The sequence below is a fragment of the Vulpes vulpes genome, chromosome 2 (assembly GCF_048418805.1).
Source record: "Vulpes vulpes isolate BD-2025 chromosome 2, VulVul3, whole genome shotgun sequence".
Classification (NCBI taxonomy): domain Eukaryota; kingdom Metazoa; phylum Chordata; class Mammalia; order Carnivora; family Canidae; genus Vulpes; species Vulpes vulpes.
Genome location: NC_132781.1, coordinates 98,605,786 through 98,630,248, shown reverse-complemented (window position 1 = coordinate 98,630,248; position 24,463 = coordinate 98,605,786). Strand labels below are relative to the sequence as shown.

At 33.3% G+C, this 24,463-nt stretch overlaps 1 protein-coding gene across 1 annotated transcript in view; it reads left to right on the top strand.

The window, feature by feature from the left end:
- Positions 1–24,463, top strand: part of DNAJC1 (DnaJ heat shock protein family (Hsp40) member C1) — a 201,526-nt gene that overhangs the window by 105,594 nt on the left and 71,469 nt on the right. The window contains exon 8 of the mRNA XM_026013602.2: positions 86–249. Within this exon, the coding sequence (XP_025869387.1) occupies positions 86–249 (164 nt within the window). The remainder of the gene's footprint in view (positions 1–85; positions 250–24,463) is intronic.

Below are 24,463 nucleotides of genomic sequence, written 5' to 3'. Positions count from 1 at the left end.
TCTAGATACAGTGTATGAATAAAATGTTAAAAATTCTTTTTTTATTCTTAAGAAATCCCAATAATTCTCTTAAACATTTTTTTAGAACAGAAGAAAGTTAAAGTAAAAAAACCAAAACCTGAATTTCCTGTATATACGCCTTTAGAAAGTGCATATATTCAATCTTATGATCATGGAACTTCTATAGAAGAAATTGAGGAACAAATGGATGATTGGCTGGAAAACAGAAACAAAACACAGAAAAAACAGGTAAATAAACTTTTAAAAATCTCTTTTACTTAAGTAAAATACAGAAGAGGACATAAAATATAAAAATATACAGCTCAGTGAATTGTCACAAGGTGAACCAAGTTAACTGTTGCCAAGATCAAGAAGATATGTAGAACATTGCCATTGTCCAGAAGCCTCCCTCATTCTTCTTCCTGGTTTCTACCTTCCTTTCCTTCAACAAAGATAAAAATATCCTAACTTCTAACATCATAGATTAGTTTTACCTGCTGTTTGAAGTTTCTAAATGGAATCTCCTGTTTTAGTCCATTCAGGCTGCTAGAACAAAAATATAATAGACTGGGTGGCTTAAACAACAAACATTTATTTCTCACAGTTCTGAAGACTGGGAAGTCCAAGATCAAGACGCCGGCAGATTCGGTGTCTGGTGAGGGCACTCTTCCTAATTCATAGACAGCAGTCTTCTCGCTGTGTCCTCACATGGCAGAAGAGGTGAGAGAGCTCTCTGGGGTCTCTTTTATAAGGGCACTAATCCCATTCATGAGGGCTCCACCCTCATGACCTAATCATCTTCCAAAGGCCCTACCTCCTAATATCATCACATTGGGGGTTAGGATTTCAACATGATTTGGGGGGAACACAAACATTCAGTCCATAACACATTCCATGTGTACTCTTTTGCATCTCCTTCCCTCCATTTGGCATTGTATTTGTAAGATTTGTCCGTTATTGTGTATAGCAGTAGGTTGTTCATTTTCATTAATATGTACTAGTTCATTTAGAAATATAGCAGAATTTTTTTGTTAAAAGTTTGCATTTTTTCCAGTTTTTGGCTACCATAAATAATTTTCCTGTGAACGTTATTGTACTTTTAGTATACATATGTGTAAATTTCTATTTTGGGAGTTAAGTTGCAGGTCATTGCTCAACTTTACTTGTAAACAGTTTTTTTAAATGTTGTTATCAATTTATACTTCAGCAGCAGGATATGAAAATTCCAGTTACTCTACATTCTTGCCAACACTTGGTCAAGTCTTTTATATTTTAACCATTCTGGTAGGTATAAAGTGATATCTAATTATGAATTAATTTGCATATTCTTTGATCAATAAGATTGAATGAACCCCTTTGCTTACATTTATTGGACACTGATATTCTCCTATGTGAAGTATCTTTTCAAGTCTTTTTTTATTGAGTTGCCCATGTTTTCTCAAATTGATTTGTAAAGAGTTCTTTATATATTTCATAAACAGATCTTCTGCACATATTTTATCCCATTCTGGCTTGCCCTTTCACTCGCTTAATGGTATCTATTGATGACCAGAGTTACTAATTTCAATCATACTTTTCCTTTCCTTTCCCATATTTGGTGTTTTTGTGTTTTGTTTAAGAAATCTTTTCCTACCTCAAAGTCATAAAGATAATACTACAAACCTTCATGTTCTGTTTCTCACATTTAGATCAATAATCTCCTGGAATTTATTTTTGTGTTTGGGGTGAAATAATGTTTAAGTGTAATTTTTCTTCAAAAGTTTTCCAAATCAGTTGACTCACTTAATAAAAATACTGCTTCCTGCAGCTCTACAAATACTGTCTTTATCACAAAACAAGTGTTTATAAATGTGTGGGTCTGTTTTCAGGCTTTCTACTTTGTTCTGTTAATCTACTTGTGCATCTTATGCCAATACCATATAGTACTAATTACTGTAACTTTATAATAAGTACCTGGTGCAATAATTTTCCAGCTCAGTTTCCCTTCTATAAGGTTGCCGATTTGTGTTTTCATATAAATTTTTAAAGTAGCTTGTCATTTTCCACAGATTATTCAGCTGAAATACTCAACTTGGAGTATATTGAATATATATACATTAGTTTTGGAAAAATTGACATCCAGACAGGATTGATCCTAAAAACCATTAATAAATCCATTCATTTACATTTTTAAAAAATTGTAATGTGATGCAACTTTTCGTGTTTTCTATTTATATGTTATACATTTTTTTTTCTTTTGTGCTATTTAGAATCTCTAATACATATAGAATAAAAGTGATGATAACAATTTCCAAAATCAAAAACTTCCATCACTAGGGCAGTCTGGGTGGCTCAGCGTTTTAGCACCGCCTTTGGCCCAGGGTGTGATCCTGGAGAACTAGGATCGAGTCCCATGTCAGGTTCCCTGCATGGAGCCTGCTTCTCCCTCTGCCTGTGTCTCTGCCTCTCTGTCATGAATAAATAAATAAAATCTTTTAAAAAAAAAATTCCATCACTGAAACCTTTTATTTCATCATTGAAATTATTTATTAAAATTTTATTTCATTATTAAATATGTATGTTGCTAGCTTTTTATACAATTTTGAGATATATTTCACATAAAATTCACCATTTAAAAGTGAAGCATACACTTTAGTGGTTACTTAGTCTCTTTTCTATGTTGTGCAACTATAACTGGTATCTAATTTGAGAACTTTTTCATCACACCAAAAAAAGTAAAATAACCATCTCCCTGTTAGCAGTTAGTTCCAATTCTCAGCTTTCCTCTTCCATGACAACCACTGATCTACATTCTGTCCCTATGGTTTTGCCTCTTGTAGACATTCCATGTAATTAGAATAATGCAATATGTGCTCTTTTGTGTTTGGCTTCATATAATGTTTTCAAGGTTCATCCATGCTGTAGCATTTAACAGTATTTCATTTCTTCTTATAGTTGAATAATATTCCATTGTATCGATCTATCACACACTGTTTATCCACTCAACAGCTAATATACTGGTTGATTTTGGTTGATTTTCCTTTTTGGCTGTGATAAACAAAGATGTTGTGGACATCCACATATGGGTCTTTGTGTAAACATTTTCTTTTCTTTTGTTTTCCTTAGTTTGTTGAACATATTTAAAATAGATTCAGAGCTATCATCTAGAAAGTACATTGATCTTCCTCAGGCACGATTTCTATTTCTTTATTCCTTTGTATGGCACATACTCCCTTTTTTTCTTTACAGGCCTTGTAATTTTTGTTCTTGCTATTGAAGATACTATGAATATTATAAGTTGGCAACTTTGGAAACCAGATTCTCTCTCCTTTCTAGGACTTGTTGTTATTTGGTCTAATTGTAGCTGTTTGTTTAGTGGTGTTTTTTTTTTTTTTTAACTAATTTTATGAAGTCTGTATTTTTTTTTTTTTTTTTTTTTTTGTCCTATGTGGCTGCTGAATTCTGTTTCATTAGCATAGTGATCAGCTAGTAATTGGACAGAGTTTCCTTAAATGCCAAAGCCCAAAATTCTTCCAGTCTTTGCCATGATTTCTGTGTATGTATTGGAGATTGCCTTCCATACTCAGCCAAGCAGTTTACAACTCTGCCTTACCCTTTACCTTCTGTTTCCAAAGACATTCAAGGTCATCATCAGCTAGTGAGAACCTTTTTTGTTTTCAGGTCTTTTCTGAGCATCTCACAGCCCTGAACATGGCACATGGAATTCTAGATTCCCCGGAATGTCAGAGCATCTCATTCCTCAGCCTTTCCTTCCAAGCTTTTTGATTAATCTGTTGTTTTCCCAACTGTTTTCTGTCACCTCAGTCAGCAGTAGTTAATATACTAGCTTGTAAGAGGTTTCAACAAATGCCTCCAGGGAAGCAGCTTTAGAATTAGACCAGCTTTGATTTAGGAAAAATAAAGACAAGCTTTTTGAACCAGTAATCCAGGGAGCCCCACCAGACAGGTTAGAACAAATAATTGTAATTCTTCACAAATTAGCTCACTCTGCTCCTGCCTGGATTAGAAATCAGTTATTATTTTTACAGGCAGTGAGGAGCTGTGGAATAGGGGGTAATAAGGGGTACAGGCAGTGAGGAGCTGTGGTCCGTGCCGCAGTTTGCTGTGCTTTTTTTTAATTGAAGTATAATTGATATACAATGTTATATGTTATATAAACATAGTATCATGTCATGCACAAATAATGAGTTTTACTTATTACCTATTTGGATGCCTTTTATTTCTTTATATTGTCTGATTGCTGCAGCAGGGACTTCCAGGACTATGTTGAATGAAAGAAGTGAGAGAAGCTCCTATTTAGGGTGGTACATATATATATTTACATTGGCTATAACCTCTCATTGGGTTTATTCTTTTATCTTTATGTAATGCCCTTCTTTGTCACTTGCTGCAGTCTTTCTTTTAAAGACTGTTTTGTCTGATATAAACATTGTTATCCCAGCTTTTCTTCACTTCCATTTGTATAGTATATATTTTTCTGTCCCTTCACTTTCAGTCTGTTAAGTCTGAAGTGAGTCTCTTATAGGCAGCATCTAGCTGAGTCTTGTTTTTTAATCCATATAGTCACCCTAGGTCTTCTTATTGGAACATTTAGTCTATTTACATTTAAAATAATTATTGATAAGTATGTATTGCTGTTTTGTTCATTGTTTTCTGATTGTTTTTGTAGTCTTTTGCTTCCTTCTTTCTCTCTTCCTTATAATTTGATGGCCTTCTTTAGCATTATACTTTAATTCTTTTCCTTTATTTTTTGTGTATCTCTTATGAGTTACAGATTTCTGGTTACTATCAGGTTCATATATAGTATCTTATATATATTACAGTGTATATTAAATTGATGGTGGCGGGCACCTGGGTGGCTCAGTGGTCGAGCATCTGCCTTTGGCTCAAGTTGTGATCCCAGGATTCCTGGGATCGAGTCCCACACCAAGCTCCCTATGGGGAGCTTGATTCTCCCTCTACCTATGTCTCTGCCCCTCTCTCTCGCGCTCCCTCTCTGTCTCTCATGAATAAATAAATGAAATCTTTAAAAAATAATTAATTAATTGGCTTAAGTTCGTACATGTTCTAAAATCACTAAATTTTTATACTCCCACATTTTATGTATATGATGTCATATTTTATTTAAATCTTTTTATTTTGTGTATCCCTTGATTAGTTTTTGTAGATATAGTTAATTTTACTACTTTTGCATTTTAACCTCTGTACTGGCTTTATAAAATGATTGATTATATTTACTATATGTTTGCTTTTACCTGTGAAATTTTTTCCTTTCATAAATTTCTTCTAGTTAAGGCCATTTCTTTCCATTTAAAGATTTCTTTAACATTTCTTTTAAGGCTGGTTTAGTGGTGATGAACTTAAACTTTTGTCTGGTAAACTATCTCTCCTGTTGTGAATGATAACCTTACAAGATATAGTTTTCTTGGTTGTAGGTCTTTTTTCTTTTCAGCACCTGAATATATCATACCACTCTCTTCTGGCTTGCAAAGTTTCTGCTAAAAAAATCAGCTGGTAAACTTACAGGGTTGTTTTTTGTTTGTTTGTTTGTTTGTTTGTTTGTTTGTTTCGGTGCAGGGTGGCGGGGGGCTGGTGGGAAGCACATGGTATGTAACTGTTTTCTCTTACTGCTTTAAAAGTTTCCTCTTTATGACAGAACATGAGAGACTCCTAACTCTGGGAAACAAACAAGGGGAGGTGGAAAGGGAGGTGGGTGGGGCATTGGGGTGACTGGGTGACAGGCACTGAGGGGGGCACTTGATGGGATGAGCACTGGGTATTATGCTATATGTTGGCAAATTAGAACTCCAATAAGAAGAAATTTTTAAAAACCCCTCTTTAAACAATAAATGTTGGAGAAGATGTGGAGAAAGGGGAACCCTCTTGTACTGTTGGTGGGAATGTGAACTGGTGCAGCCACTGTGGAAAACTCTGTGGAGGTTCCTCAAAGAGTTAAAAATAGAGCTACCCTATGACCCAGCAATTACTGGGGATTTTCCCCAAAGATACAGATGCAGTGAAAAACTGAGACACCTGGACCCCAATGTTTATAGCAGCAACGTCCACAGCAGCCAAACTGTGGAAGGAGCCTTGGTGTCCATCGAAAGATGAATGGATAAAGAAGATGTGGTATATGTATACCATGGAATATTACTCAGCCATTAGAAACAACAGATACCCACCATTTGCTTCAATGTGGATAGAATTGGAGGGTATTATGCTGAGTGAAGAAGGACAAACATTATATGGTTTCATTCATTCGGGGAATATAAATAGTGAAAGGGATTAAAGGGGAAAGGGGAGAAAATTAATGGGGAATATCAGAGAGGGTGACAGAACATGAGAGACTCCTAACTCTGGGAAATGAAGGGGGTAGTGGAAGGGAAGGTGGGCGGGGGTATGGGGTGACTGGGTGACAGGCACTGAGGGGGAGCACTTGACAGGATGAGCACTAGGTGTTATATGTTGGCAAATCGAACTCCAATAAAAAATATTTTAAAAAAAATAATAAAACAAAAATACCCTCTTTTAAAAATTAAAATAAAAAAATTCCCTCTTTAACATTACTTTTTTCCATTTTCATAATATGTCTTGGTATGAGCCTCCTTGGGTTCATCTTGCTGTGGGCTTTGTGCTTTCCAGACCTAGACATCTGTTTCCTTCCCAGATTAGGAAAATTTTCAGATATTATTTCTTTTTTTTTTATTTATTTTATTTACTTATTTGAGAGAGAGCACAAGTAGAGGGAAGGAGCAGAGGAAGAGGAGGAAGCAGACTCCACACTGTGCCCAACATGGGGCTTGATCCCAGGATCCTGGAATCATGACCTGACCCAAAGGCAGCCACTTAACCAACTGAGCCACCCAGGCGCCCTTAGCTATTATTTCTTTAAATAAGTTCTCTGCCCTCTTTTCTTTCTCTTTTCCTCCTGAGATTCCTATGAGTGTTATTCTGCTTGATGATATTGAAGCATTCCCTTAACCTATTCTTATTTTTTATTATTTTTTCTTTTTCCTTGCTCAGTTTGGTTGCTTTCTATTACCTTTTCCAAATTAATGAACCATTCTATATCTTCTAGTTGGTTTTTGTTTGGGGGAATTTTTTTTTTTTTTTTTTTTTTTTTTTTGGTGAGGTAGCTCTGGGAGGGGCAATGAGAAAAGGAGAGAGAATCTCAAACCGGCTCCATGCCCATGTGGAGCCTTACTTGAGGCTAATCTCATGACCCTGATCCAGAATCAAGAGTTCAATGCTTTACCAACTGAGCCACCCAGGGACCCCTACATCCTCTGATCTGTCGTTGATTATTTCTAGTGAGTTTTTAATTTCAGTTATTGAATTCTTCAGCTCTGACTGGTTCTTTTTTAATATTTTTTACCTCTTTATTGTTCTCACTGAGTATGTCCACTCTTTTATCAAGTCCAGTATCTTTATGTTCATTACATTAAATTCTGTATAGAAAGATTGTTGTTCTTATAAAGAAATAGCTCATTTGGGGGCACCCCGGGTGGCTCAGTTGGTTAAACCTGATTTCAGTTCAGGTCAATGACTCAGGGTCCTGAGATCAAGTCCCCCATTGGGCTCCACACTCAGCAGGGAGTCTGCTTGAGATTTTCTCTCTCTCTCTCTCCCCCTCCCTCCCCCCTTCCTCTTCCTCTTCCTCTTCCCCTCCTTCCCACACTCATTCTCTCTCTCTAAAATTAATTAATTAATTAATTTTTTAAAAAGTCAGTTGATTTTCCCAAAATGGTCCTGGAAAGCCTTTGACTAATTTCCAGAGTTCAGAAAAAGTTGATTCTCATAGTTTTTGCCCACTTTTTTCTTACTTTTATAGAGAAATGGTATTTGGAGTTTCTTACTATGCTATTTTTATTGACATCATTCTAAGTTTTTTAGAAATCTAAGGTCTCTTCCTAGTTTTGTTAAGAGTTTTTATTCATTAAAAATGAATGTTATCAATATTTCTGTGTTAAGGTGAGCATGTGATTTTTTTTCTCCTTTGTTAATGAGATGATTTCTATTGATTGATTTTCTAATATTAAACTACCTTACTTTCCTGAAGTGAATCCATTTAATTGTTTTGATTTGACAGTACTTTGTTTTAGGTTTTTGTTCTTATGTTTATGAGAGAGATTGGCCTTCTCCTACAAGAAAGAGTGATTTTCTTATATCTTTGCCAGGTTTGATGTCAGTCATGCTGGACTTACATGAAATGCTTCTTCTTTTTTAAATTTTTTTTATTTGAAATAATTTCAGATTCATGGGAAGTTGCAAAGACAGTAACAGTTATTTACCTTTCATCCATTTTTCACTAATGGTTATATCTTCTATACCCACAGTTTAATATCAAAATGTGGAAATTGACATTAGTGCAGTGGTTTGTGTATACTTGTATGCCGTTTATCACATATATAGATTTATATATATAAAGATACAGAACTATTCAAGATACAGATCATAAAGATAACTCTCATGTTTCCTTATATCACTCCTATCCCCTCTGCTTTTTGGATTTAAAATATTTAACTACATTTCTCTTGGGTACCTAGAAGTGGAGTTGCTGGGTCATGTGGTAGTTCTAAGTTTACATTTTGAGAAACTACCAAACTCTTTTCCAGAGTGGTTGCACCATTTTACATTTCCCCCAGCAATATATGAGAGATGCTGTTTTTTTCATCTTTACCAGCACTTGATGTCCTCACTATTTTTTTTATTTTAGCTATACTAATAAGTGTATAGTGATACCTCATCGTGATTTTGTTTCCTTAATGACTGTTTATGTTGAATATCTTTTCACTTATCTGTTACCTGTATATCCTCCTAGAATGAAATCTTTGTCTTTTGCCTCTTTTTCTAATTCAGTTGGCTGTTTTTTTTGTTTTTAAAGTTTGAAAGTTCCTTATATGTTCTTAATATATGTCATTTATCAGAAGTTGGGTTGGAAATATTTTCTCCTAGTCTACAACTTTTCATTTTCTTAACGGTATCTTTGGCAAAGCAAAAGTGTTTAATTCTGATAAAGCTCAATTTATTATTTTGGTTCTTTTATGTATTGTGCTTTAGTGCCATGCTCGAAAACTTTTTACTATGCCATAGGTTACAGAGTTTCTCTTGGGTTTTCTTCTGAAAGTTTTATAGTGCTACAGTTTACATTATATATATGATCCACTTTTTTATATTAGGTATGAGATTTAGGCAAATGTTCTTTTTCTTTTACAGTGTATAATCTACTTATTTCCTTAAAAGACTATCCTTTGTTCTTTATTTCTTGGAAGAGTTACATAAGATTAGAATTATTTCTTCCACAAATATTTAGAAGAAATCACTGGTAAAGTTACCTGGGGGTTCTTGCAGGGATGCTTTTTGAGATCCAACTTTTTTAATACTTATACACTCATTTAGGTTTTATATTTCTTGTGTCAGCTTAAGGTGTATTTTTTCCAAGAATTTGTCTATTTGTTTAACTTACAAAATTTGTCACTATAAAGTTGTTTACTCATTTGCTGTGTAAAGCAGTGCTGTCCAACTGAACTCTATGTGATTATATGTTCAGTATCTGTGCTGTCCAGGATGGTATGTAGCTTTTGAGCACTTGAAATTTTGCTAGTGTGACTAAGGAACTGGATTTTTAATTTCATTACATTGTAAATAATTTATATTTTACTTAATAGCTTCATGACCATATTAGCACACATCTGTACGGCCTATAATAATTATCTCCTTTTCTTTGCTACTGTTAGTTGTGTGTTCTTGGTCTCTCGGTCTTTCTCATTATTCTTTTCATATTTTTGTTATTAGTCTTTAAAAAAAATCGTTTGCAGTTTTTTAATATATTGTATGCCTATTTTCTGCATCATTATTACTCTTATTATTTCTTTCATTTTATTTCCTCTAATTTGTTATTCTTATCTAAACTGTAAAGATGAAGAGTTACCATATTTTCAATCTTGTAAAATATGCATTAAAGGCTATAAATGCCCCTCATGATGGCTTTAGCTACAAAGTAACACATTTTAACATTTTGTATTTTCATTTATCATTCAGTTAAAAATATTTCTAATTCTTGTGATTGCTTTGTTGTGATTGCTTTGTTGACCATGGACTCTTTAGGACTATATTTCTTAATTTACAAACACTTGAAAATGTTTTAGTTACCATTTTATTAATTTCTTGCTTAATTGTTTTGAGATAAGAAAAGATACTCAATTTCAGTCCTTTGAAATATGTTAAGACTTGCTTTATGGATTACCCTATGGTCAATTATTACAAATACTCCGTGTATTCAAAGAGTTGTGCAATTGTGGATAAGTATTTTATATATGTCCCTTAAAGTTTGTTAATTATGTTTTTAAAACATTTGATTATTATTAGGTTTTATTATGCTTGTTTAACCAATTTTAGTGAGAGTTATGCTCATATCTTCCAATGAGATTATGCATTTATCAATTTTTCCTTAGAGCTCTTTCAGATTTGACTTTATATATATATTGAGCCTATTGTTGTCTTTGAATTTTGAATAATTATATCTTTTTGATAAACCTTTACCATATGAAGTATTTCAACCTATCTCTAGTAATGCTTTTTTTAATTTTTAAATTTTCTTTGTCTCATGTTAATATGGCTATAGCTTTTTTCTGCTTTATATTTACCAGGTACATAGTTTTTCCATCCTGTTACACTTTTGTTTCCTTATACATTAGATATGCCCCCCGTTTTTTTTGTTTGTTTGTTTTTTGTTTTTAAAGGTTTTATTTATTTATTCATGATAGAGAGAGAGAGACAGAGACACAGACAGAGGGAGAAGCAGGCTCCATGCAGGGAGCCCGATCCGGGACTCGATCCCAGGTCTCCAGGATCACACCCCGGGCCAAAGACAGGCGCTTAAACCGCTGAGCCACCCAGGCTGCCCTGCCCCCTGTTTTTAAAAATTATTTATTTAAGTAATCTCTACATCCAACATGAGTCTCAAACTCATGACCCCAAGATCAAGAGTCACATGCTCTTAAGATTGAGCCAGCCAGGTACCCCATGATCCTATTACTGTGAAATTTAAAAAATCTAGTCTCACAGTACTAAATTTCTTTGAAGTATTTATTTCATTTTTTATTTAATAAAATCACTGACCCCATTTAATTTACATCTTCTATCTTACTATTTGTTTTTTATGTCTTTCCTGGTTTATGTTCTTTTTCTTTCTCAAATCTTGACTTTATGATTTTTGAGTTATTTTTAGTATTCCATTTGTCCTTTATATTCTAAGTTCTTTTTTCTCGATTCTATTTTCTTTTGTGTTAGTAATTTTTTTACATTCTATCTCTCCTTTTTAACAGTTTTATTGTTGATATGCAAATGACAAACCACATATTTTCCATTTCATCCATTTTATGATATATATTTACCCGTGAAAGCATCAGAATCAAGATATTTAACAAATCTATCACCCCTAAAGGTTTCTTCATGCCTGTTTATAATCTTAACTTTACATCTGTCTCCTAGCAACTTGTCTCTGCTTTCTATTACTATAGATTAGTTTGCATATAATCCAACATTATTTATATGGAAGCATGCAGTATGTACTTTACTTTGTCTGATTTCTTTCACTAAGCATGTTAAGATTTAACCATGTTTCTTCATATTTCAGTCGTTTTTCCTTTTTAGTGCTAAGTATTTTATTATATACATAACACTATATATAGTTGGGGTCTTTTTTAATTAAGTCTGTTTACCAATTGAGGGACATTTGATTTGTTTCTAGTTTATGGTCAGTGTAAATAAACCTGTGGTAGAGTGCCTGGGTGGTTCAGTCACTTAAGCATCGGACTCTTGATTTGGGCTCAAGCTCGTAAGATCAAGTACCATGTTGAGCTCTGCATTAGGCATGGAGCTTGCTTAGGATTCTCTCTCTCCTTCTTCTCCTTCTGCCCCCCCTCCCCACACACACATGCATACTCGAAATAAATAAACAAACAAACAAACCTGCCGTGAAGAATCATGTACAAGTCTTTGTGTGACCATATACTTATGTTTCTCCTGGGTAAATGCCTTATAGTGGAATGACTGGAACATGAAATGGGTGTATATTTAAATACTTAAGAAGCTGCCAAACTTTTCCAGAGTGGCTATTCATTTTACATTCCCACAAGAAATGTGTGAGAGTTGCAGTTGTTCCACATCCTAGCCAGACCTTGCTATCATCATTCTTTTTCATTTTAGCCTTTTTGTCTCATGGTGATTTTAATTTGCAGTTCATAAATGATTAATAATGCCGTGCACCTTTTCATGTCTTTATTTTCCATTCATATATCTTCTTTTGCAAAGTGTCTGTTCAAATCTATTGTCCATGTTTGTCATATTATTGAGTTTGAAGTTCTTTATATATTTTAGATACATATGATGGGTCCTATATGCTCTGCCGATATCTTCTGTTGGTTCATGATTTGCTTTTTATTTTAGAAATGGTGTCTTTTGAAAAGCAAAAAATTTTTAGATGTTTAGTTTGTACAGTTTTTTCTTTTATACTAAATTGCTTTTATGAACTAATTTAGAAATCTTTGTCAAACCCAGAGTCTCTAAGAGCTTCTCCAATGCTTCCATCCAGGAGTTTTATAGTTGTAGCATTTATATTTAAGTCTGTGATCCTTTTTAGTTAATTTTTTATATTCTATAGGGTAAAGGTTGCATTTCATACGCTTTTTACATATGGCTAGCATCATTTGTTAAAATGTTATTTTTCCCCCATGGGATTGCCATGGTACCTTTGTTGAGTCAGTTGTGTTGGTTTATTACTGGTCTCTCTGTTCTGTTATTTAATCTATATGTCTGTATTTACATCAGTACAATGTTGTCTTGATTACTTTAGCTATATAATAAGTCTTGAGATCAAATACTGTAAATCCTCCAACTTTGTTCTTTTTTTTTTTTCAAGATTGTATTGGCTATTCTAGTTTCTTCACATTTCTGTAAAATGTGGAATCAAGTTGTCAATTTATACCAAAAAGATCTAAACTTTTTATTGGAATTGCATTGAATCTGTAGATCAATTTGGGGAGAATTGACATCTTAGGACCTTGAGTCTTTTGATCTGTGAACATGGTATATATCTCTCATTTTATTCAAGTGTCTCTTAATTTCTCTCAGAATATTTATACCTAAGTATTTCATACCAACAATACCAATATTTATACCAACAGTATCTCAATTATTGATGCTCTTCTAAATTGGTGCCTTTAATTTCAAAATCTGATGGCCTGAGAATATAGAAATACAATTGATTTTTGTGTATTGACCTTTTTTTAATTTTTTTAAAAATTTATTTATGCATGAGAGACAGAGAGAGAGGGGGCAGGGGATGGGCAGGGACACAGGCAGAGGGACAAGCAGGCCCCCTGCAGGGAGCCTGACGTGGGACTCTATCCCAGGTCTCCAGGAACACGCCCTGGACCAAAGGCAGGACCAAAGGCAGGCGCTAAACTGCTGAGCCACCCAGGCGTCCCTATATTGACCTTTTTATCCTGAAACTTGCTAGCTTCACTTATTAGTCTTAGTAGCTTTTTCTTTCTTTATTTATTTTGGTACATTCCTTGTTATTTTTCTACATAATTATGTTGTCTGCAAATACAGTTTTACTTCTTCCTTTCTAATTTTGAGGCTGTAAATATTTGTTTTTGTTGCCTTTTTGGTTAGCTAAGACCTTCGGTTTTAAGTGATGAGAGAAGAGATCTATGTATTTAAGAATGATGCTAGTTCTAGCTTTTTAACAAGTTCTCATTATCAAGATGAGGAAAGTCCCTTTTATTTCTAGTTTTTTAATAGTTTTTATTGTAAACAAATGTTAGATTTTGTAAGAAATTTTTTTTCTTTATTAAATAGGATAATAATATGGCCTTTCTCTTTTCTGTGTTAAAACAGTGAATTCTACTAATTTTTAAAAAAATGTTACACCAGCCTTATATTCCAGGGATAAACCCCACTTTGTCATTAAGTATTATCATTTTTATATATTGTGGATTTGTAGGAGAATTTGTTTTTTAAGTAGGGTCCATTCTGGATCTTGAATTCATGACCCCGAGATAAAGACCTGAGCTGACATCAAGATTAATAAAACCTACTAAGCCACCCAGGTGCCCCTTGTATGAAAATTTTTAAAAATTATGTCTGTTTTGGGGGGCTATTGGTCTGTAATTTTGTTTTGTTTTAGTATTTGTCTCTGCTTTTCATATCAGGTAAATTAGCCACATAGAATGCACTGGGAACTATTCTTTTCTCCTCTTGTTCCTACAAGTATTTGTGTAGAATTTCATCTCTCTTAAGTGAGCCAGTAGTTTGTGTCTTTGAAGGGATTTGACCATTTCCTCTAAGTTTTTTAGTATACTGGAATAAAGTTGCTTGTAATATTCCTTTATTATTTTAGTATCTGTAGTAGCTGTAGTGGTGTCTTCTCTTGTTTCTGATACTGGTCATTTGTGTCCTCTGTTTTATCTCTGGCCAGGGTCTCCATAAGGACATGCATTTTTACTGATTTTTCTTTAAAAATCAACTTTCAGTTTTACTGATTTTCTTTGTTGTTTTTCGGTTTCATATTTCATTAATTCTACTCTTACACTGATTTTTTTTTCCCCTGTCTTCTCATTTTGGTTTACTTTGCTATTTTTCTAGTTTCTTAAGGTGGAAGCTGATTTGACAACTTCTTCTTTTCTGTGTTACTGCTGTAAATTTCCTCTGAATACTGCTTAACTTAAATGTAATTTTATATCTTTATGTTACATTTTAGCTATATCCCACAAATTTTGATGTCATGTTTCATTTTTATTCAGTTCAAAGTACTCTATTTCTCTTTTGATTTCTTTTTTAACTCATGTTTAGTTTACCTAGTTGTGGGTATTTTCCAAAGATCTTTCTGTTATTGCCTCCTTTTTGCATACACTTTTTTTTAAAGACTTAAGTGTTACAGTTTTTGAAATCTTGGGCAAGCAATAAATGCATTTAAATTTAGTATTATTTTAAAAATAATAAATAAATAAATAAATTTAGTGTTATTGACATTTTGGGATTTAAATTTATTATCTCAGTGTTTGCTTTCTGTTTGTCCTTGTTTTATGGGGGAGAGGGGGTTGTCATTCTTTTCTCTCTTGCTTTCTTTTGAGTTTCTTAATTTTTAAATTTCCATTTCTCCCCTCTATGAGCTTGGTATAGCCACATACTCTTTTATTCTTCTCTTACTGGTTAATCTAGAATATTCAAATGCATCTTAACTCTTGTATGACTTTGTTTTTTGCCAGGTCTGAGACAGTGAAATGATCTTAGACCCTTCATGTCATCTGTCTTCTTCCTGAACTTTTTGTGTTATCATATATTATGAGTTGAATTGTGTCACTACCAAAATTCAAATGGGAACTCCCAGTATCTCTGCATATTTAGTTAATTAAAATGAGGTCATACTGGAGTTTTTGTATGTAGAACTTTGTGATTATGCAGCATTTACTTTCCTGGATTTCTTTGTTTCAAAGCTTATAAATTCTTCTTAGAATTTTTATCTGTGGTTTCTATGGTTGAACTGACCATAGAAATGTATACACATTAGGCTCTTGTTATTTGTTAACTTAATCAAGTGTCCACAGTAACTTATCATGGTGACTTCTGCTGAGAAAGCATAATAATGAGGAGAGTGGGTGAAAAAATACTGGATTTTTTTTTTTTTTTTTTTTTTTTTTTTGCGCCCGAACAGGGACTTGAAAAAACACTGGATTTTTAAGGTTGGGAGAACTGAATTCTAGTTTTAGCATCACTGTTTATTACCTACTTGATCTGGATTTTAATTTTCTTATTACTTAACACCATACAAAAAGTGTGAAGTTATCTACCTTTTCACCTTAGAAATAAGAATATATATGTTAAAATATTTTATAAACTGAGAAACCTTTTATTCTAGCCTTGAGATCCTGCTATAATTTTCAGTTTTTTTAATCTACAGTTTCATTTTTCTTTTGTTTTTGTATTAGTAGAAACCAAATGAAGATAAATATGTCCCAGTTGACCACTCTGCTGTTTGTTTTAAGAAGTTGACTTTTTTTCCAAGAGTTTCTCTAATAGTCTCCCTAGTTTTGGTTTTGTCCAGTATATATTTGGGAAGGTTTTAAATACCATATATGTAAGTTCTTACAAAATATTGATATAAAATGACATAATTGAGAGATGTGCTTCTAAGAGGAAAGGGTGTTCTGAGCACATGACATGTTGGTGAATGACCATAGACAAAGAGGTTAATGTATCTGTGTATAGTTCACATAGACAAATTGCATAGTAGAAAACTAGCTGTTTATTTTACCGATAATTCCATGTCAAATAGGGGAAATATAGAATTTTTATCATTATCATTCATATTATCTTTTGAGCGCAAGATATTGTTCTATGTATGTACTGTATATGGAGTAGCTCATTTAATCCTCACAAGAACCCTAAGTGAACAATGTCTTCTCCATTTTGCGGAGGCCACTGTGATATATTTCCTTGAATCATACTCAGTTGCTACTTTTTTAGAGCAAAAACATACAAGTATCTGGAACTTTACATCACTCAAACAGTATAAATTAAGCATTAGTCTATTCCTGGAATTTCTCAACCTTCTTAAGCTCATGGAAGGGTCAAACCCAGGTAATTTCTCCCTGAATTTGCCAGGGTTTTCATTAATGAAGTGCCTAGAGCACTTTGTAGCAATAAGCAAAAGATGAAAAATAGCCAGATAGTAGGAATATGTACCAAAAAGTGATATTTTAAAAGGCATTTCAGATTATTTTATAATGATTTAGCATTATAAATTAAGTTGGTTATACGCATTTTTTTCCAATTTCTGAAACCACTATCGTGAAATATTTTAAACCCAAAAAAGCAGGTGTCAAACTTTTTTTTGTTAAAACAGTCATTCAAATATATTATTAATAAAAGTGAGGTTTTAATGAGTCATTGGCAAAGTGAAACCAAATAATTTTCCGCCATAAATATTATAACAAATAAACTCTTTTAAAAAATAAAATAGCCCCCCCCCCCCCCATGACCTAGTAGTAATGTTCTTCAGTGTTTTATGTAGGAGACCTGGATTTCATTCCTGTTCTCGTTATCTCTCTCCCTGGGGCTGCAATGAATAAAATAAGAAAGAAAATCACTATCCTGCATCCTTATTGCCATGGGCTGTACCCTTGTCAGATTTCATAAGCTAAGCTAGATGGGCCTGGTTAGTATTGGGATGGGAGACCTCAAAGAAAACAAAGTCTGTGGAACAAACATCTTCCGTGCAGCCAGTATTTCATCTTTCTTGAACTCTTGTCTTACAGTTATTATTGCACTTTACTCCTTACTATTTGATTGATTTAGTTGCTTTAGGAAAAAAAAATAAAAGGTCTTTAAAAGTAAATGCATTCCTAGTAATTTAAATCAATGCATTTATTTATTTTCCCTTTTCAAAGTTGAAAGTCTATTTAGTTTGAAAGGTGTTTGGCTATATTCTTGAAGAGACAGTATTTCAACCAGCTGTCTTTTTTTTTGTCTAAAAATTTACTTTTTCAGGGACTCCTGATTTTATTTCTGTCTATAAAGCTTTCTCTGTTTCTATTTGTTTTGAGAAAGAGTGTTGCCCTTCTTTTACAAATGATATAATACCATACATAAAATTATTTTTAAACAATTTACACATATAATGTAACTGTGAAAATTCAAAACTTAGAATTGTTTTCTTTCTCCCTTTAAAATAGATGAATAAATATAGGCTGTAATTTTAATTTTTAATTTAGAAGTCTCGAATGACAGTTTTAATTAGATATATATGTGTATATATAATACACAGGGCATATAATTCAGTTTAAAATGCCCTAATGTTTATCCATGAATGACCCAATCTTTCTACAGCTATTCATTGTAAAAAATACAAACATACCTTTATAAGCACATGCATAAACACATGCTCATTTCTACATTTTCTACAACACTGGATTGTTCCTTTCTTCTTCCTTTCCTCCTATCTTCCCTTTTTCCTTATGATATTTTACATAGAACTTTAGTATATGCAAGATACAGAAAGCAGAGCTCCGCTGGTATTTAATCTCAAAATGAGGGAAGCTAGTCCCATTCATTCGTCCTCTTCCTCACCCCATGGAGGCAAAGCACCTAGGAAAACCCCTATAAGGTATATGTCTGCCCTCCTCAGTTTCACATTAATCCATATACACAAATATTTAGTGTTTTGAAAAAGAATAAAGAAAAATGAGTAAACAAAAAAATAGAACAAAGTCTGGTCATAACAATCAGTTAAAGATGAATGGCTTATCCGTCTTTATGAAATAAGAATGGTCATTTATTTATATTACATAGTATTCTAGAATTTATCTAATTTATAATTTAGTTCCATTTAAGGTAATATTCCCTATATGTCATTAATGATTTTTCAGGGAGTAGTTTTTCAATTATTTTACAGTATTACTCATTTTAAGCCAGCCCTCTTCATCAAAATTTTAGGATGGATCCATGGGATTGGTGGCTGGTAAATTTTAAAAAATTGATTCTTTAGAGGGAGAAAGCCTCAATTTGTAGCATTTGCCAATTTCAGTGATGATTACTCCCATTATGGCTGATTTGAAATTTATCAATGTGAAATCACTTGAAAGTGGAGTTATGTTTATATAATTTAATTTTTAGTGATGGATTTGTTTAACAGATGGCTGCATTTAAAATTCTTAGTAGCTCATCTTCTTATAGAAGTTTTCTCTGAATGGGAAAAGGTAAAATAATCACAGTCTTGACTTGAGAGTTTTACAGACTAAGATAAAGTGAAAACAAAAAATAAGACCTTTACCTCTGTGTGAACTAAAATATGTACATGAGATTTATATATCAGTTTGTATATATCTCATTCATGCATACATTCAAGTTTGTGTAAATTATATAAAATACATAGACAAAAAATACTATGAGTATTAAATAAAATATATATGAAATGCTGCAGACATATTGTAGCCCTTCAGTAAATTAGTTTCATCTTAAGTAGATAATTTTGAATTAATGGATTTGTGGCTAAAATGGGTGTTTATCAACATGTTTTATTCTAGATAACCTGTAACATCTTTAGTTTCATTTAGTCTTCTTTCAAAGACCATATTTCACAGTTAGCTGAGGGATTTTTTTTCAATCATTTTTCATGATAACTATTTAACTTTTTAGTTATAAATGTAATTTCCTCTTAGAAACTTTCTATAATGGAAACAGTTTACAATCATTTTGAAGAATACCAAGATATTATTGATAATTAAGTCTTTAAGGCAGGTCTTTTGTTAAGCCTGGGCATTTTATAATTAATGACTGCTACCACACCACCTGCTCTCTTCTGCCTCAGATCTTATCACATTGATGTTGCTTTGATATCTGAGAATGTTTTCCACTTGCTAACAACTAATATATTACTTGTTCTAGTCAGACATGATATTACTGATTATTACGGATTATTGAAAGTGAGTAGGAATACTATTTTCCTATTTTTTTCATTTTATCTCTAAATAAACTATATCTGTCTTAGTAGGATTATGATGTTACATAAAATACTTAAATAAATTAGGATTTTTTTGCATATAAAGGATAATAGAAAAGACCAATCATAGTATACTAATTGCTTTCCAAAAGTAAAATTTTGGAAAAAAAAAAAAGTAAAATTTTGATGATATTTGAAATATAATTAGGTATACCTATGGAGAGAGAGCTTTTAAAAATCCACATTTGTTTCTGGTTTTCCTTTATAATGTAATGAGTATGGAGTTTAAGTTTTATGTTTTATGTTGTTTCTCTTACATCCAGTCTTAATAATATAAATAACAATTTTTTTAGGAAAGAACTGAAATAGAATTCTGGTATTAGAATTACCTGGTCACTTATTTCCTCCTTTATTCCACCATAAACCTGATAGTTGAGCTCATGCCCTTCTTATATTCATGGTAGTATTTGTCTATAGGGTAAATGTTAATTGAATTCAATTCAATTTTCAATTAAACTGATCCCACTAGTTTACTTACCCCATCACTGAGTATCCATTACCTGTTCTTACACTTTATGTATTTACCTTTCAAAGGGCAATCTTATTTACATAATTTTAAGGTTCTTGAAGTCTCATCACATTCTCAACTAGAAATCACAGGGGCAGAGCTAACTTATTTTGACTCTGAATTAGATTCAGATTGATGGATCAGAAAAGCAGCTTTCCAGTGCCAGTATCAGAAGTGATACAACAATATAGTTATTTTTTTAAAATATTTTTTATTTATTCATGAGAGACAGAGAGACAGAGAGAGACAGAGAGAGGCAGAGACCCAGGCAGTAAGAGAAGCAGGCTCCATGCAGGGAGCCTGACGTGGGACTCGATCCTGCATCTCCAGGATCACACCCTGGGCGGAAGACAGGCGCTAAACCGCTGAGCCTTCCAGGGATCCCCAACAATATAGTTATTAAAGAGCAAATAATAACTACCTTTACCTAAATAAAATGCCCAGGAGGCCAAAGTATGCTTCTAAATGTTTTGTTTGTTTTAAGATTTTATTTATTTATTCATGAGAGATACAGAGAGAGGGAGAGGCAGAGACATAGGCAGAGGGAGAGGCAGGCTCTATGCAGGGAGCTCGACATGGGACTCAATCCCAGGTCTCCAGGATCACACCTTAGGCTGCAGGCGGCGCTAAGCTGCTGCGCCATCGGGGCCGCCCTGCTTCTAAATGTTAATTTATTCGTCATATGGATCAGACTACTCTCTAAATGTGATCAGTTTATTATCAGTATACCGTGAAATCCATATACCATCACTTTCTCATGACCCACAGATACTCAAAGAGAAGACAGTGAATTCTTAGAAGTAGGACATGTTGGGCAAAGAAAGATACAAAGGAAAGACATTTCAAAGCATGTTCAAGAGAGATGATAGGCCATTGTATCTAAAACATGGTGGGAGTATACTATAAGAGAAGATTAGAAAGACAGGTAGGTAACAAAAATGTAGACGTTTTTGAATGCGAGGCTAAGAAATTTGGATACTTTTTTTTTTTTTACATAGTAGAGAAATTGGATTATGAGCTGAAAGGAGTAGGGTGATGTACTATTTCATAAATATGACTGTAGCAGCAATAGACGAAACTAGAATGAAAGTAGAAAGGAAAGAAATTCCAGAAATGATACAGAAATGAAATTCAGACTTGCCTATTATCCTAGGTAACTAGTAAATCATGGAGCCAGGACTCAAATGGTCGGATTCCAAATCAATATATTGTCTACCCTTCTCATATTTAAATATATTGTATTATAATTATGTGTCTTACTTATTAGGAGAAAAAAGACTGCATCTTTTTATTTTTATGCTCCAGTGCCTAAAAAAAGAGTGGGTACTTCGTTAGTTCAATCAATGAATATTTATTGATCACATTCTAGGCATTGTGCTAGGGTGTATATATGGTTAAGCTCTAGTAGATATTGCCAATTTTCTTAAGTATAACAATATAACTTAACACATCCACCATTAGTTTATGAGTGTTTCTGTTGCTTCATATCCCTGCCAGCGCTTGGTAGGTATGTCTTCTCCTCATTTTAGCTCTTCTAACAGATACCCCAATGTAGGGGTGGGGGGAACCCTAGGTGTAATTTGTTGTGAAATTCAAGTTCATGAATTTTACCCATTTGTTTTCTTCTACGAATTTTATGGTTTTAGTTCTTATAATTAAGTTGTTGATCCAATTACATTAATGTGGTTATGTTGTGTGAGTTAGGAGTACTTCTCCATTCTTTTGCATGTAATGTATACTATCAGCACAATTTGTTGGAAAGTCTGTCCTTTCCACAAGGATGTCTTAGCATCTTTGTCAAAAATCATTTGACCATATATGTGAGGATTTGTTCCTGGCTCTCTATTCAATTGGTGTAATCTATTATGCCTGTCTTTTGCCAGTACTCCACACTATTTTGATTACTGCAGCTTTAGAGTAAGTTTTGAAATCAGGAAGTGTGAATCCTCCAGCTTTCTTCATGTTTTCCCAATTATTTTGGGTATTTGGGTTCCCTTGAGATTCCATGTAAGTTTTAGAATGGATTTTCCTATTTCTGCACAACATGTAATTGGGATTTTGCTGTAGATTGGACTGAGTCTTGATTGCTTTAGGTAATATTCACATCTAACAGTATTGAGTCTTACAGTCCATAAACATGGGATGTTTATGTCTTCTCTAATTTCTTTCAACAATGTTTTGTACTTTTCATTGTACAAGACTTTCACTTGTTTAATTAAGTTAATTTCTAATATTTTCTTTTTGTTGCTTTTGTAAATGGAATTGTTTTCATAATATCCTCTCCAGGCTGTTCATTATTACTGCATAGAAATACAACTGAATTTGTGTGTTGATTTCATATCCTGCAACATAGGTGAATTTATTTATTAGTTCTAACAGTTTTTTGGTGGGGTCTTTACAGTTTTCTACATATAAGATGATGTCATCTGCAAACAGATCATTTTACTTCCTCTTTTATAATTTGGATGTCTTTAACTTTTTTTTCTTACCTAATTGCTCTAGAACTTCTAGTACTAGATTGAATAGAAATGGCAAAAGTGAGTATCCTTGTCTTTTTTTCCTGATTTTAGAGGGGAAAACTTTTAGTCTTACCATAAAATGTGTTACTAGCTGTGTTTTTTTTCTATATATGACCTTTGTTACATTGAAGTAATTTCCTACTATTTCTAGCCTAACTGTTTTGTCTTGAAAGGGTGTTGAATTTTGTTAAATGCAGGGTACCTGGGTGGCTCAGTGAGTTAAGCATTTTCCTTCCGCTCAGGTCATGATCTCAGGGTTCTGGGATCAAGCCCCACATCAGGCTCTCTGCTCAGCAGGGAGTCAGTTTCTCCCTTTCCCTCTGTTCTCATTTGTTCTCTCTCTCAAATAAATAAATGAAATCTAAAAAAAAAAAAAAAAAACTTCGTCAGATGCCTTTTCTGCATTAATTGAGATATGATCATGCATTTTTTGCCCCTTTTGGAGTTGGTTCTCTTGTATTTCATTGAAGGTTTCTTCATCAATATTCAAAAGGCATATTGGTCTATGATTTTCTTTTTTTTTTTTTTTTAATTTTTTATTTATTTATGATAGTCACAGAGAGAGAGAGAGAGGCAGAGACACAGGCGGAGGGAGAAGCAAGCTCCATGCACCGGGAGCCCGACGTGGGATTCGATCCCGGGTCTCCAGGATCGCGCCCTGGGCCAAAGGCAGGCGCCAAACCGCTGCGCCACCCAGGGATCCCGGTCTATGATTTTCTTGTGATATCTTTGTCTGGCTTTGGAATCAGGGCAATATTGGCCTTATAGAATGTGTTAGGAAGCATTTCCTTTATGTGTTTTGGAACAGTTTGAGAAGTATTGATGATATGTTTTCTTTAGTAGAATTTAAAAAGTGAAATCATCTGGTCCTGGACTTACTTAGTGTGGATTTTTGTTTTTTACTGATTCAATACCTTTATTGTTATCAGTCTGTTCAGATTTTCTATTTCTTCTTCAGTCTGTTTTAGAAACGTGTATTTCTAGGATTTTGTCATTTCATCTAGTTTAATTTGCTAACAATTATTCTTAGTAATCTCTAAAAATTGTTTTGATTTCTGAAAGGTTGGTAGTAATGTCACCACTTTCATTTCTGACTTTATTCTCATTGCCTCTTTTTTCTTTTCCAGCCTAGCTAAGTAAGGCTTTTTCAATTTTGCTGATGTTTTAAAGAACCAGTTTTTTGTTTCAGTGATTCTGTTGCTCTTCTGTTTCATTTTAATTATTACTTTTGCTAGCTTTGGGTTAAATTCTAGCTTCTTTTTCTAGCCCTCAGATATAAACTTTAAATTATTGATTTGAGATTTTTTTTCTTCATCGATGTAGGCACTCACTGCTATAAATTTCCTTCTAAGCATATTATTCCATCCCATAAGTTTTAGCACATTTTGTTTTCATTTTCATTAATTTCTAAGAATTTTCTAATTTCTCTTGTAATTTTTTGACCCAGTTTGTTGTTTAATTTCTATACATTTGTAAGTTTCCTAGTTTTCCTTCTGTTATTGATTTCTACTTTCATTCCTTATAATTGAAGAAGATACTTTGTATCATTTCAATATTTTAAAATCTATTGACAGCTTTATGGCCTAACATAACTTTATCCTGGAGAATATTCCATGTGCACTTGAGAAGAATGTGTATTCTGTTGTTGGGTGGAGCGTTCTATAGATATCTATAGTCTAGATAGTTTACAGTGTTGTTCAAGTTGTCTATTCCCTTATTGATCTTTTGCATATGTTGGGCTCTGTTGTTTGGGTTATGTATAAGTGTCACCTTGATGAATTGACTATAAATATATAGCTTTTCTTTGTCTCTTAAAGTCTATTTTGTTCAATGTTAGTATAGCTACCCAGTTCTCTTTGGGTTACTCTT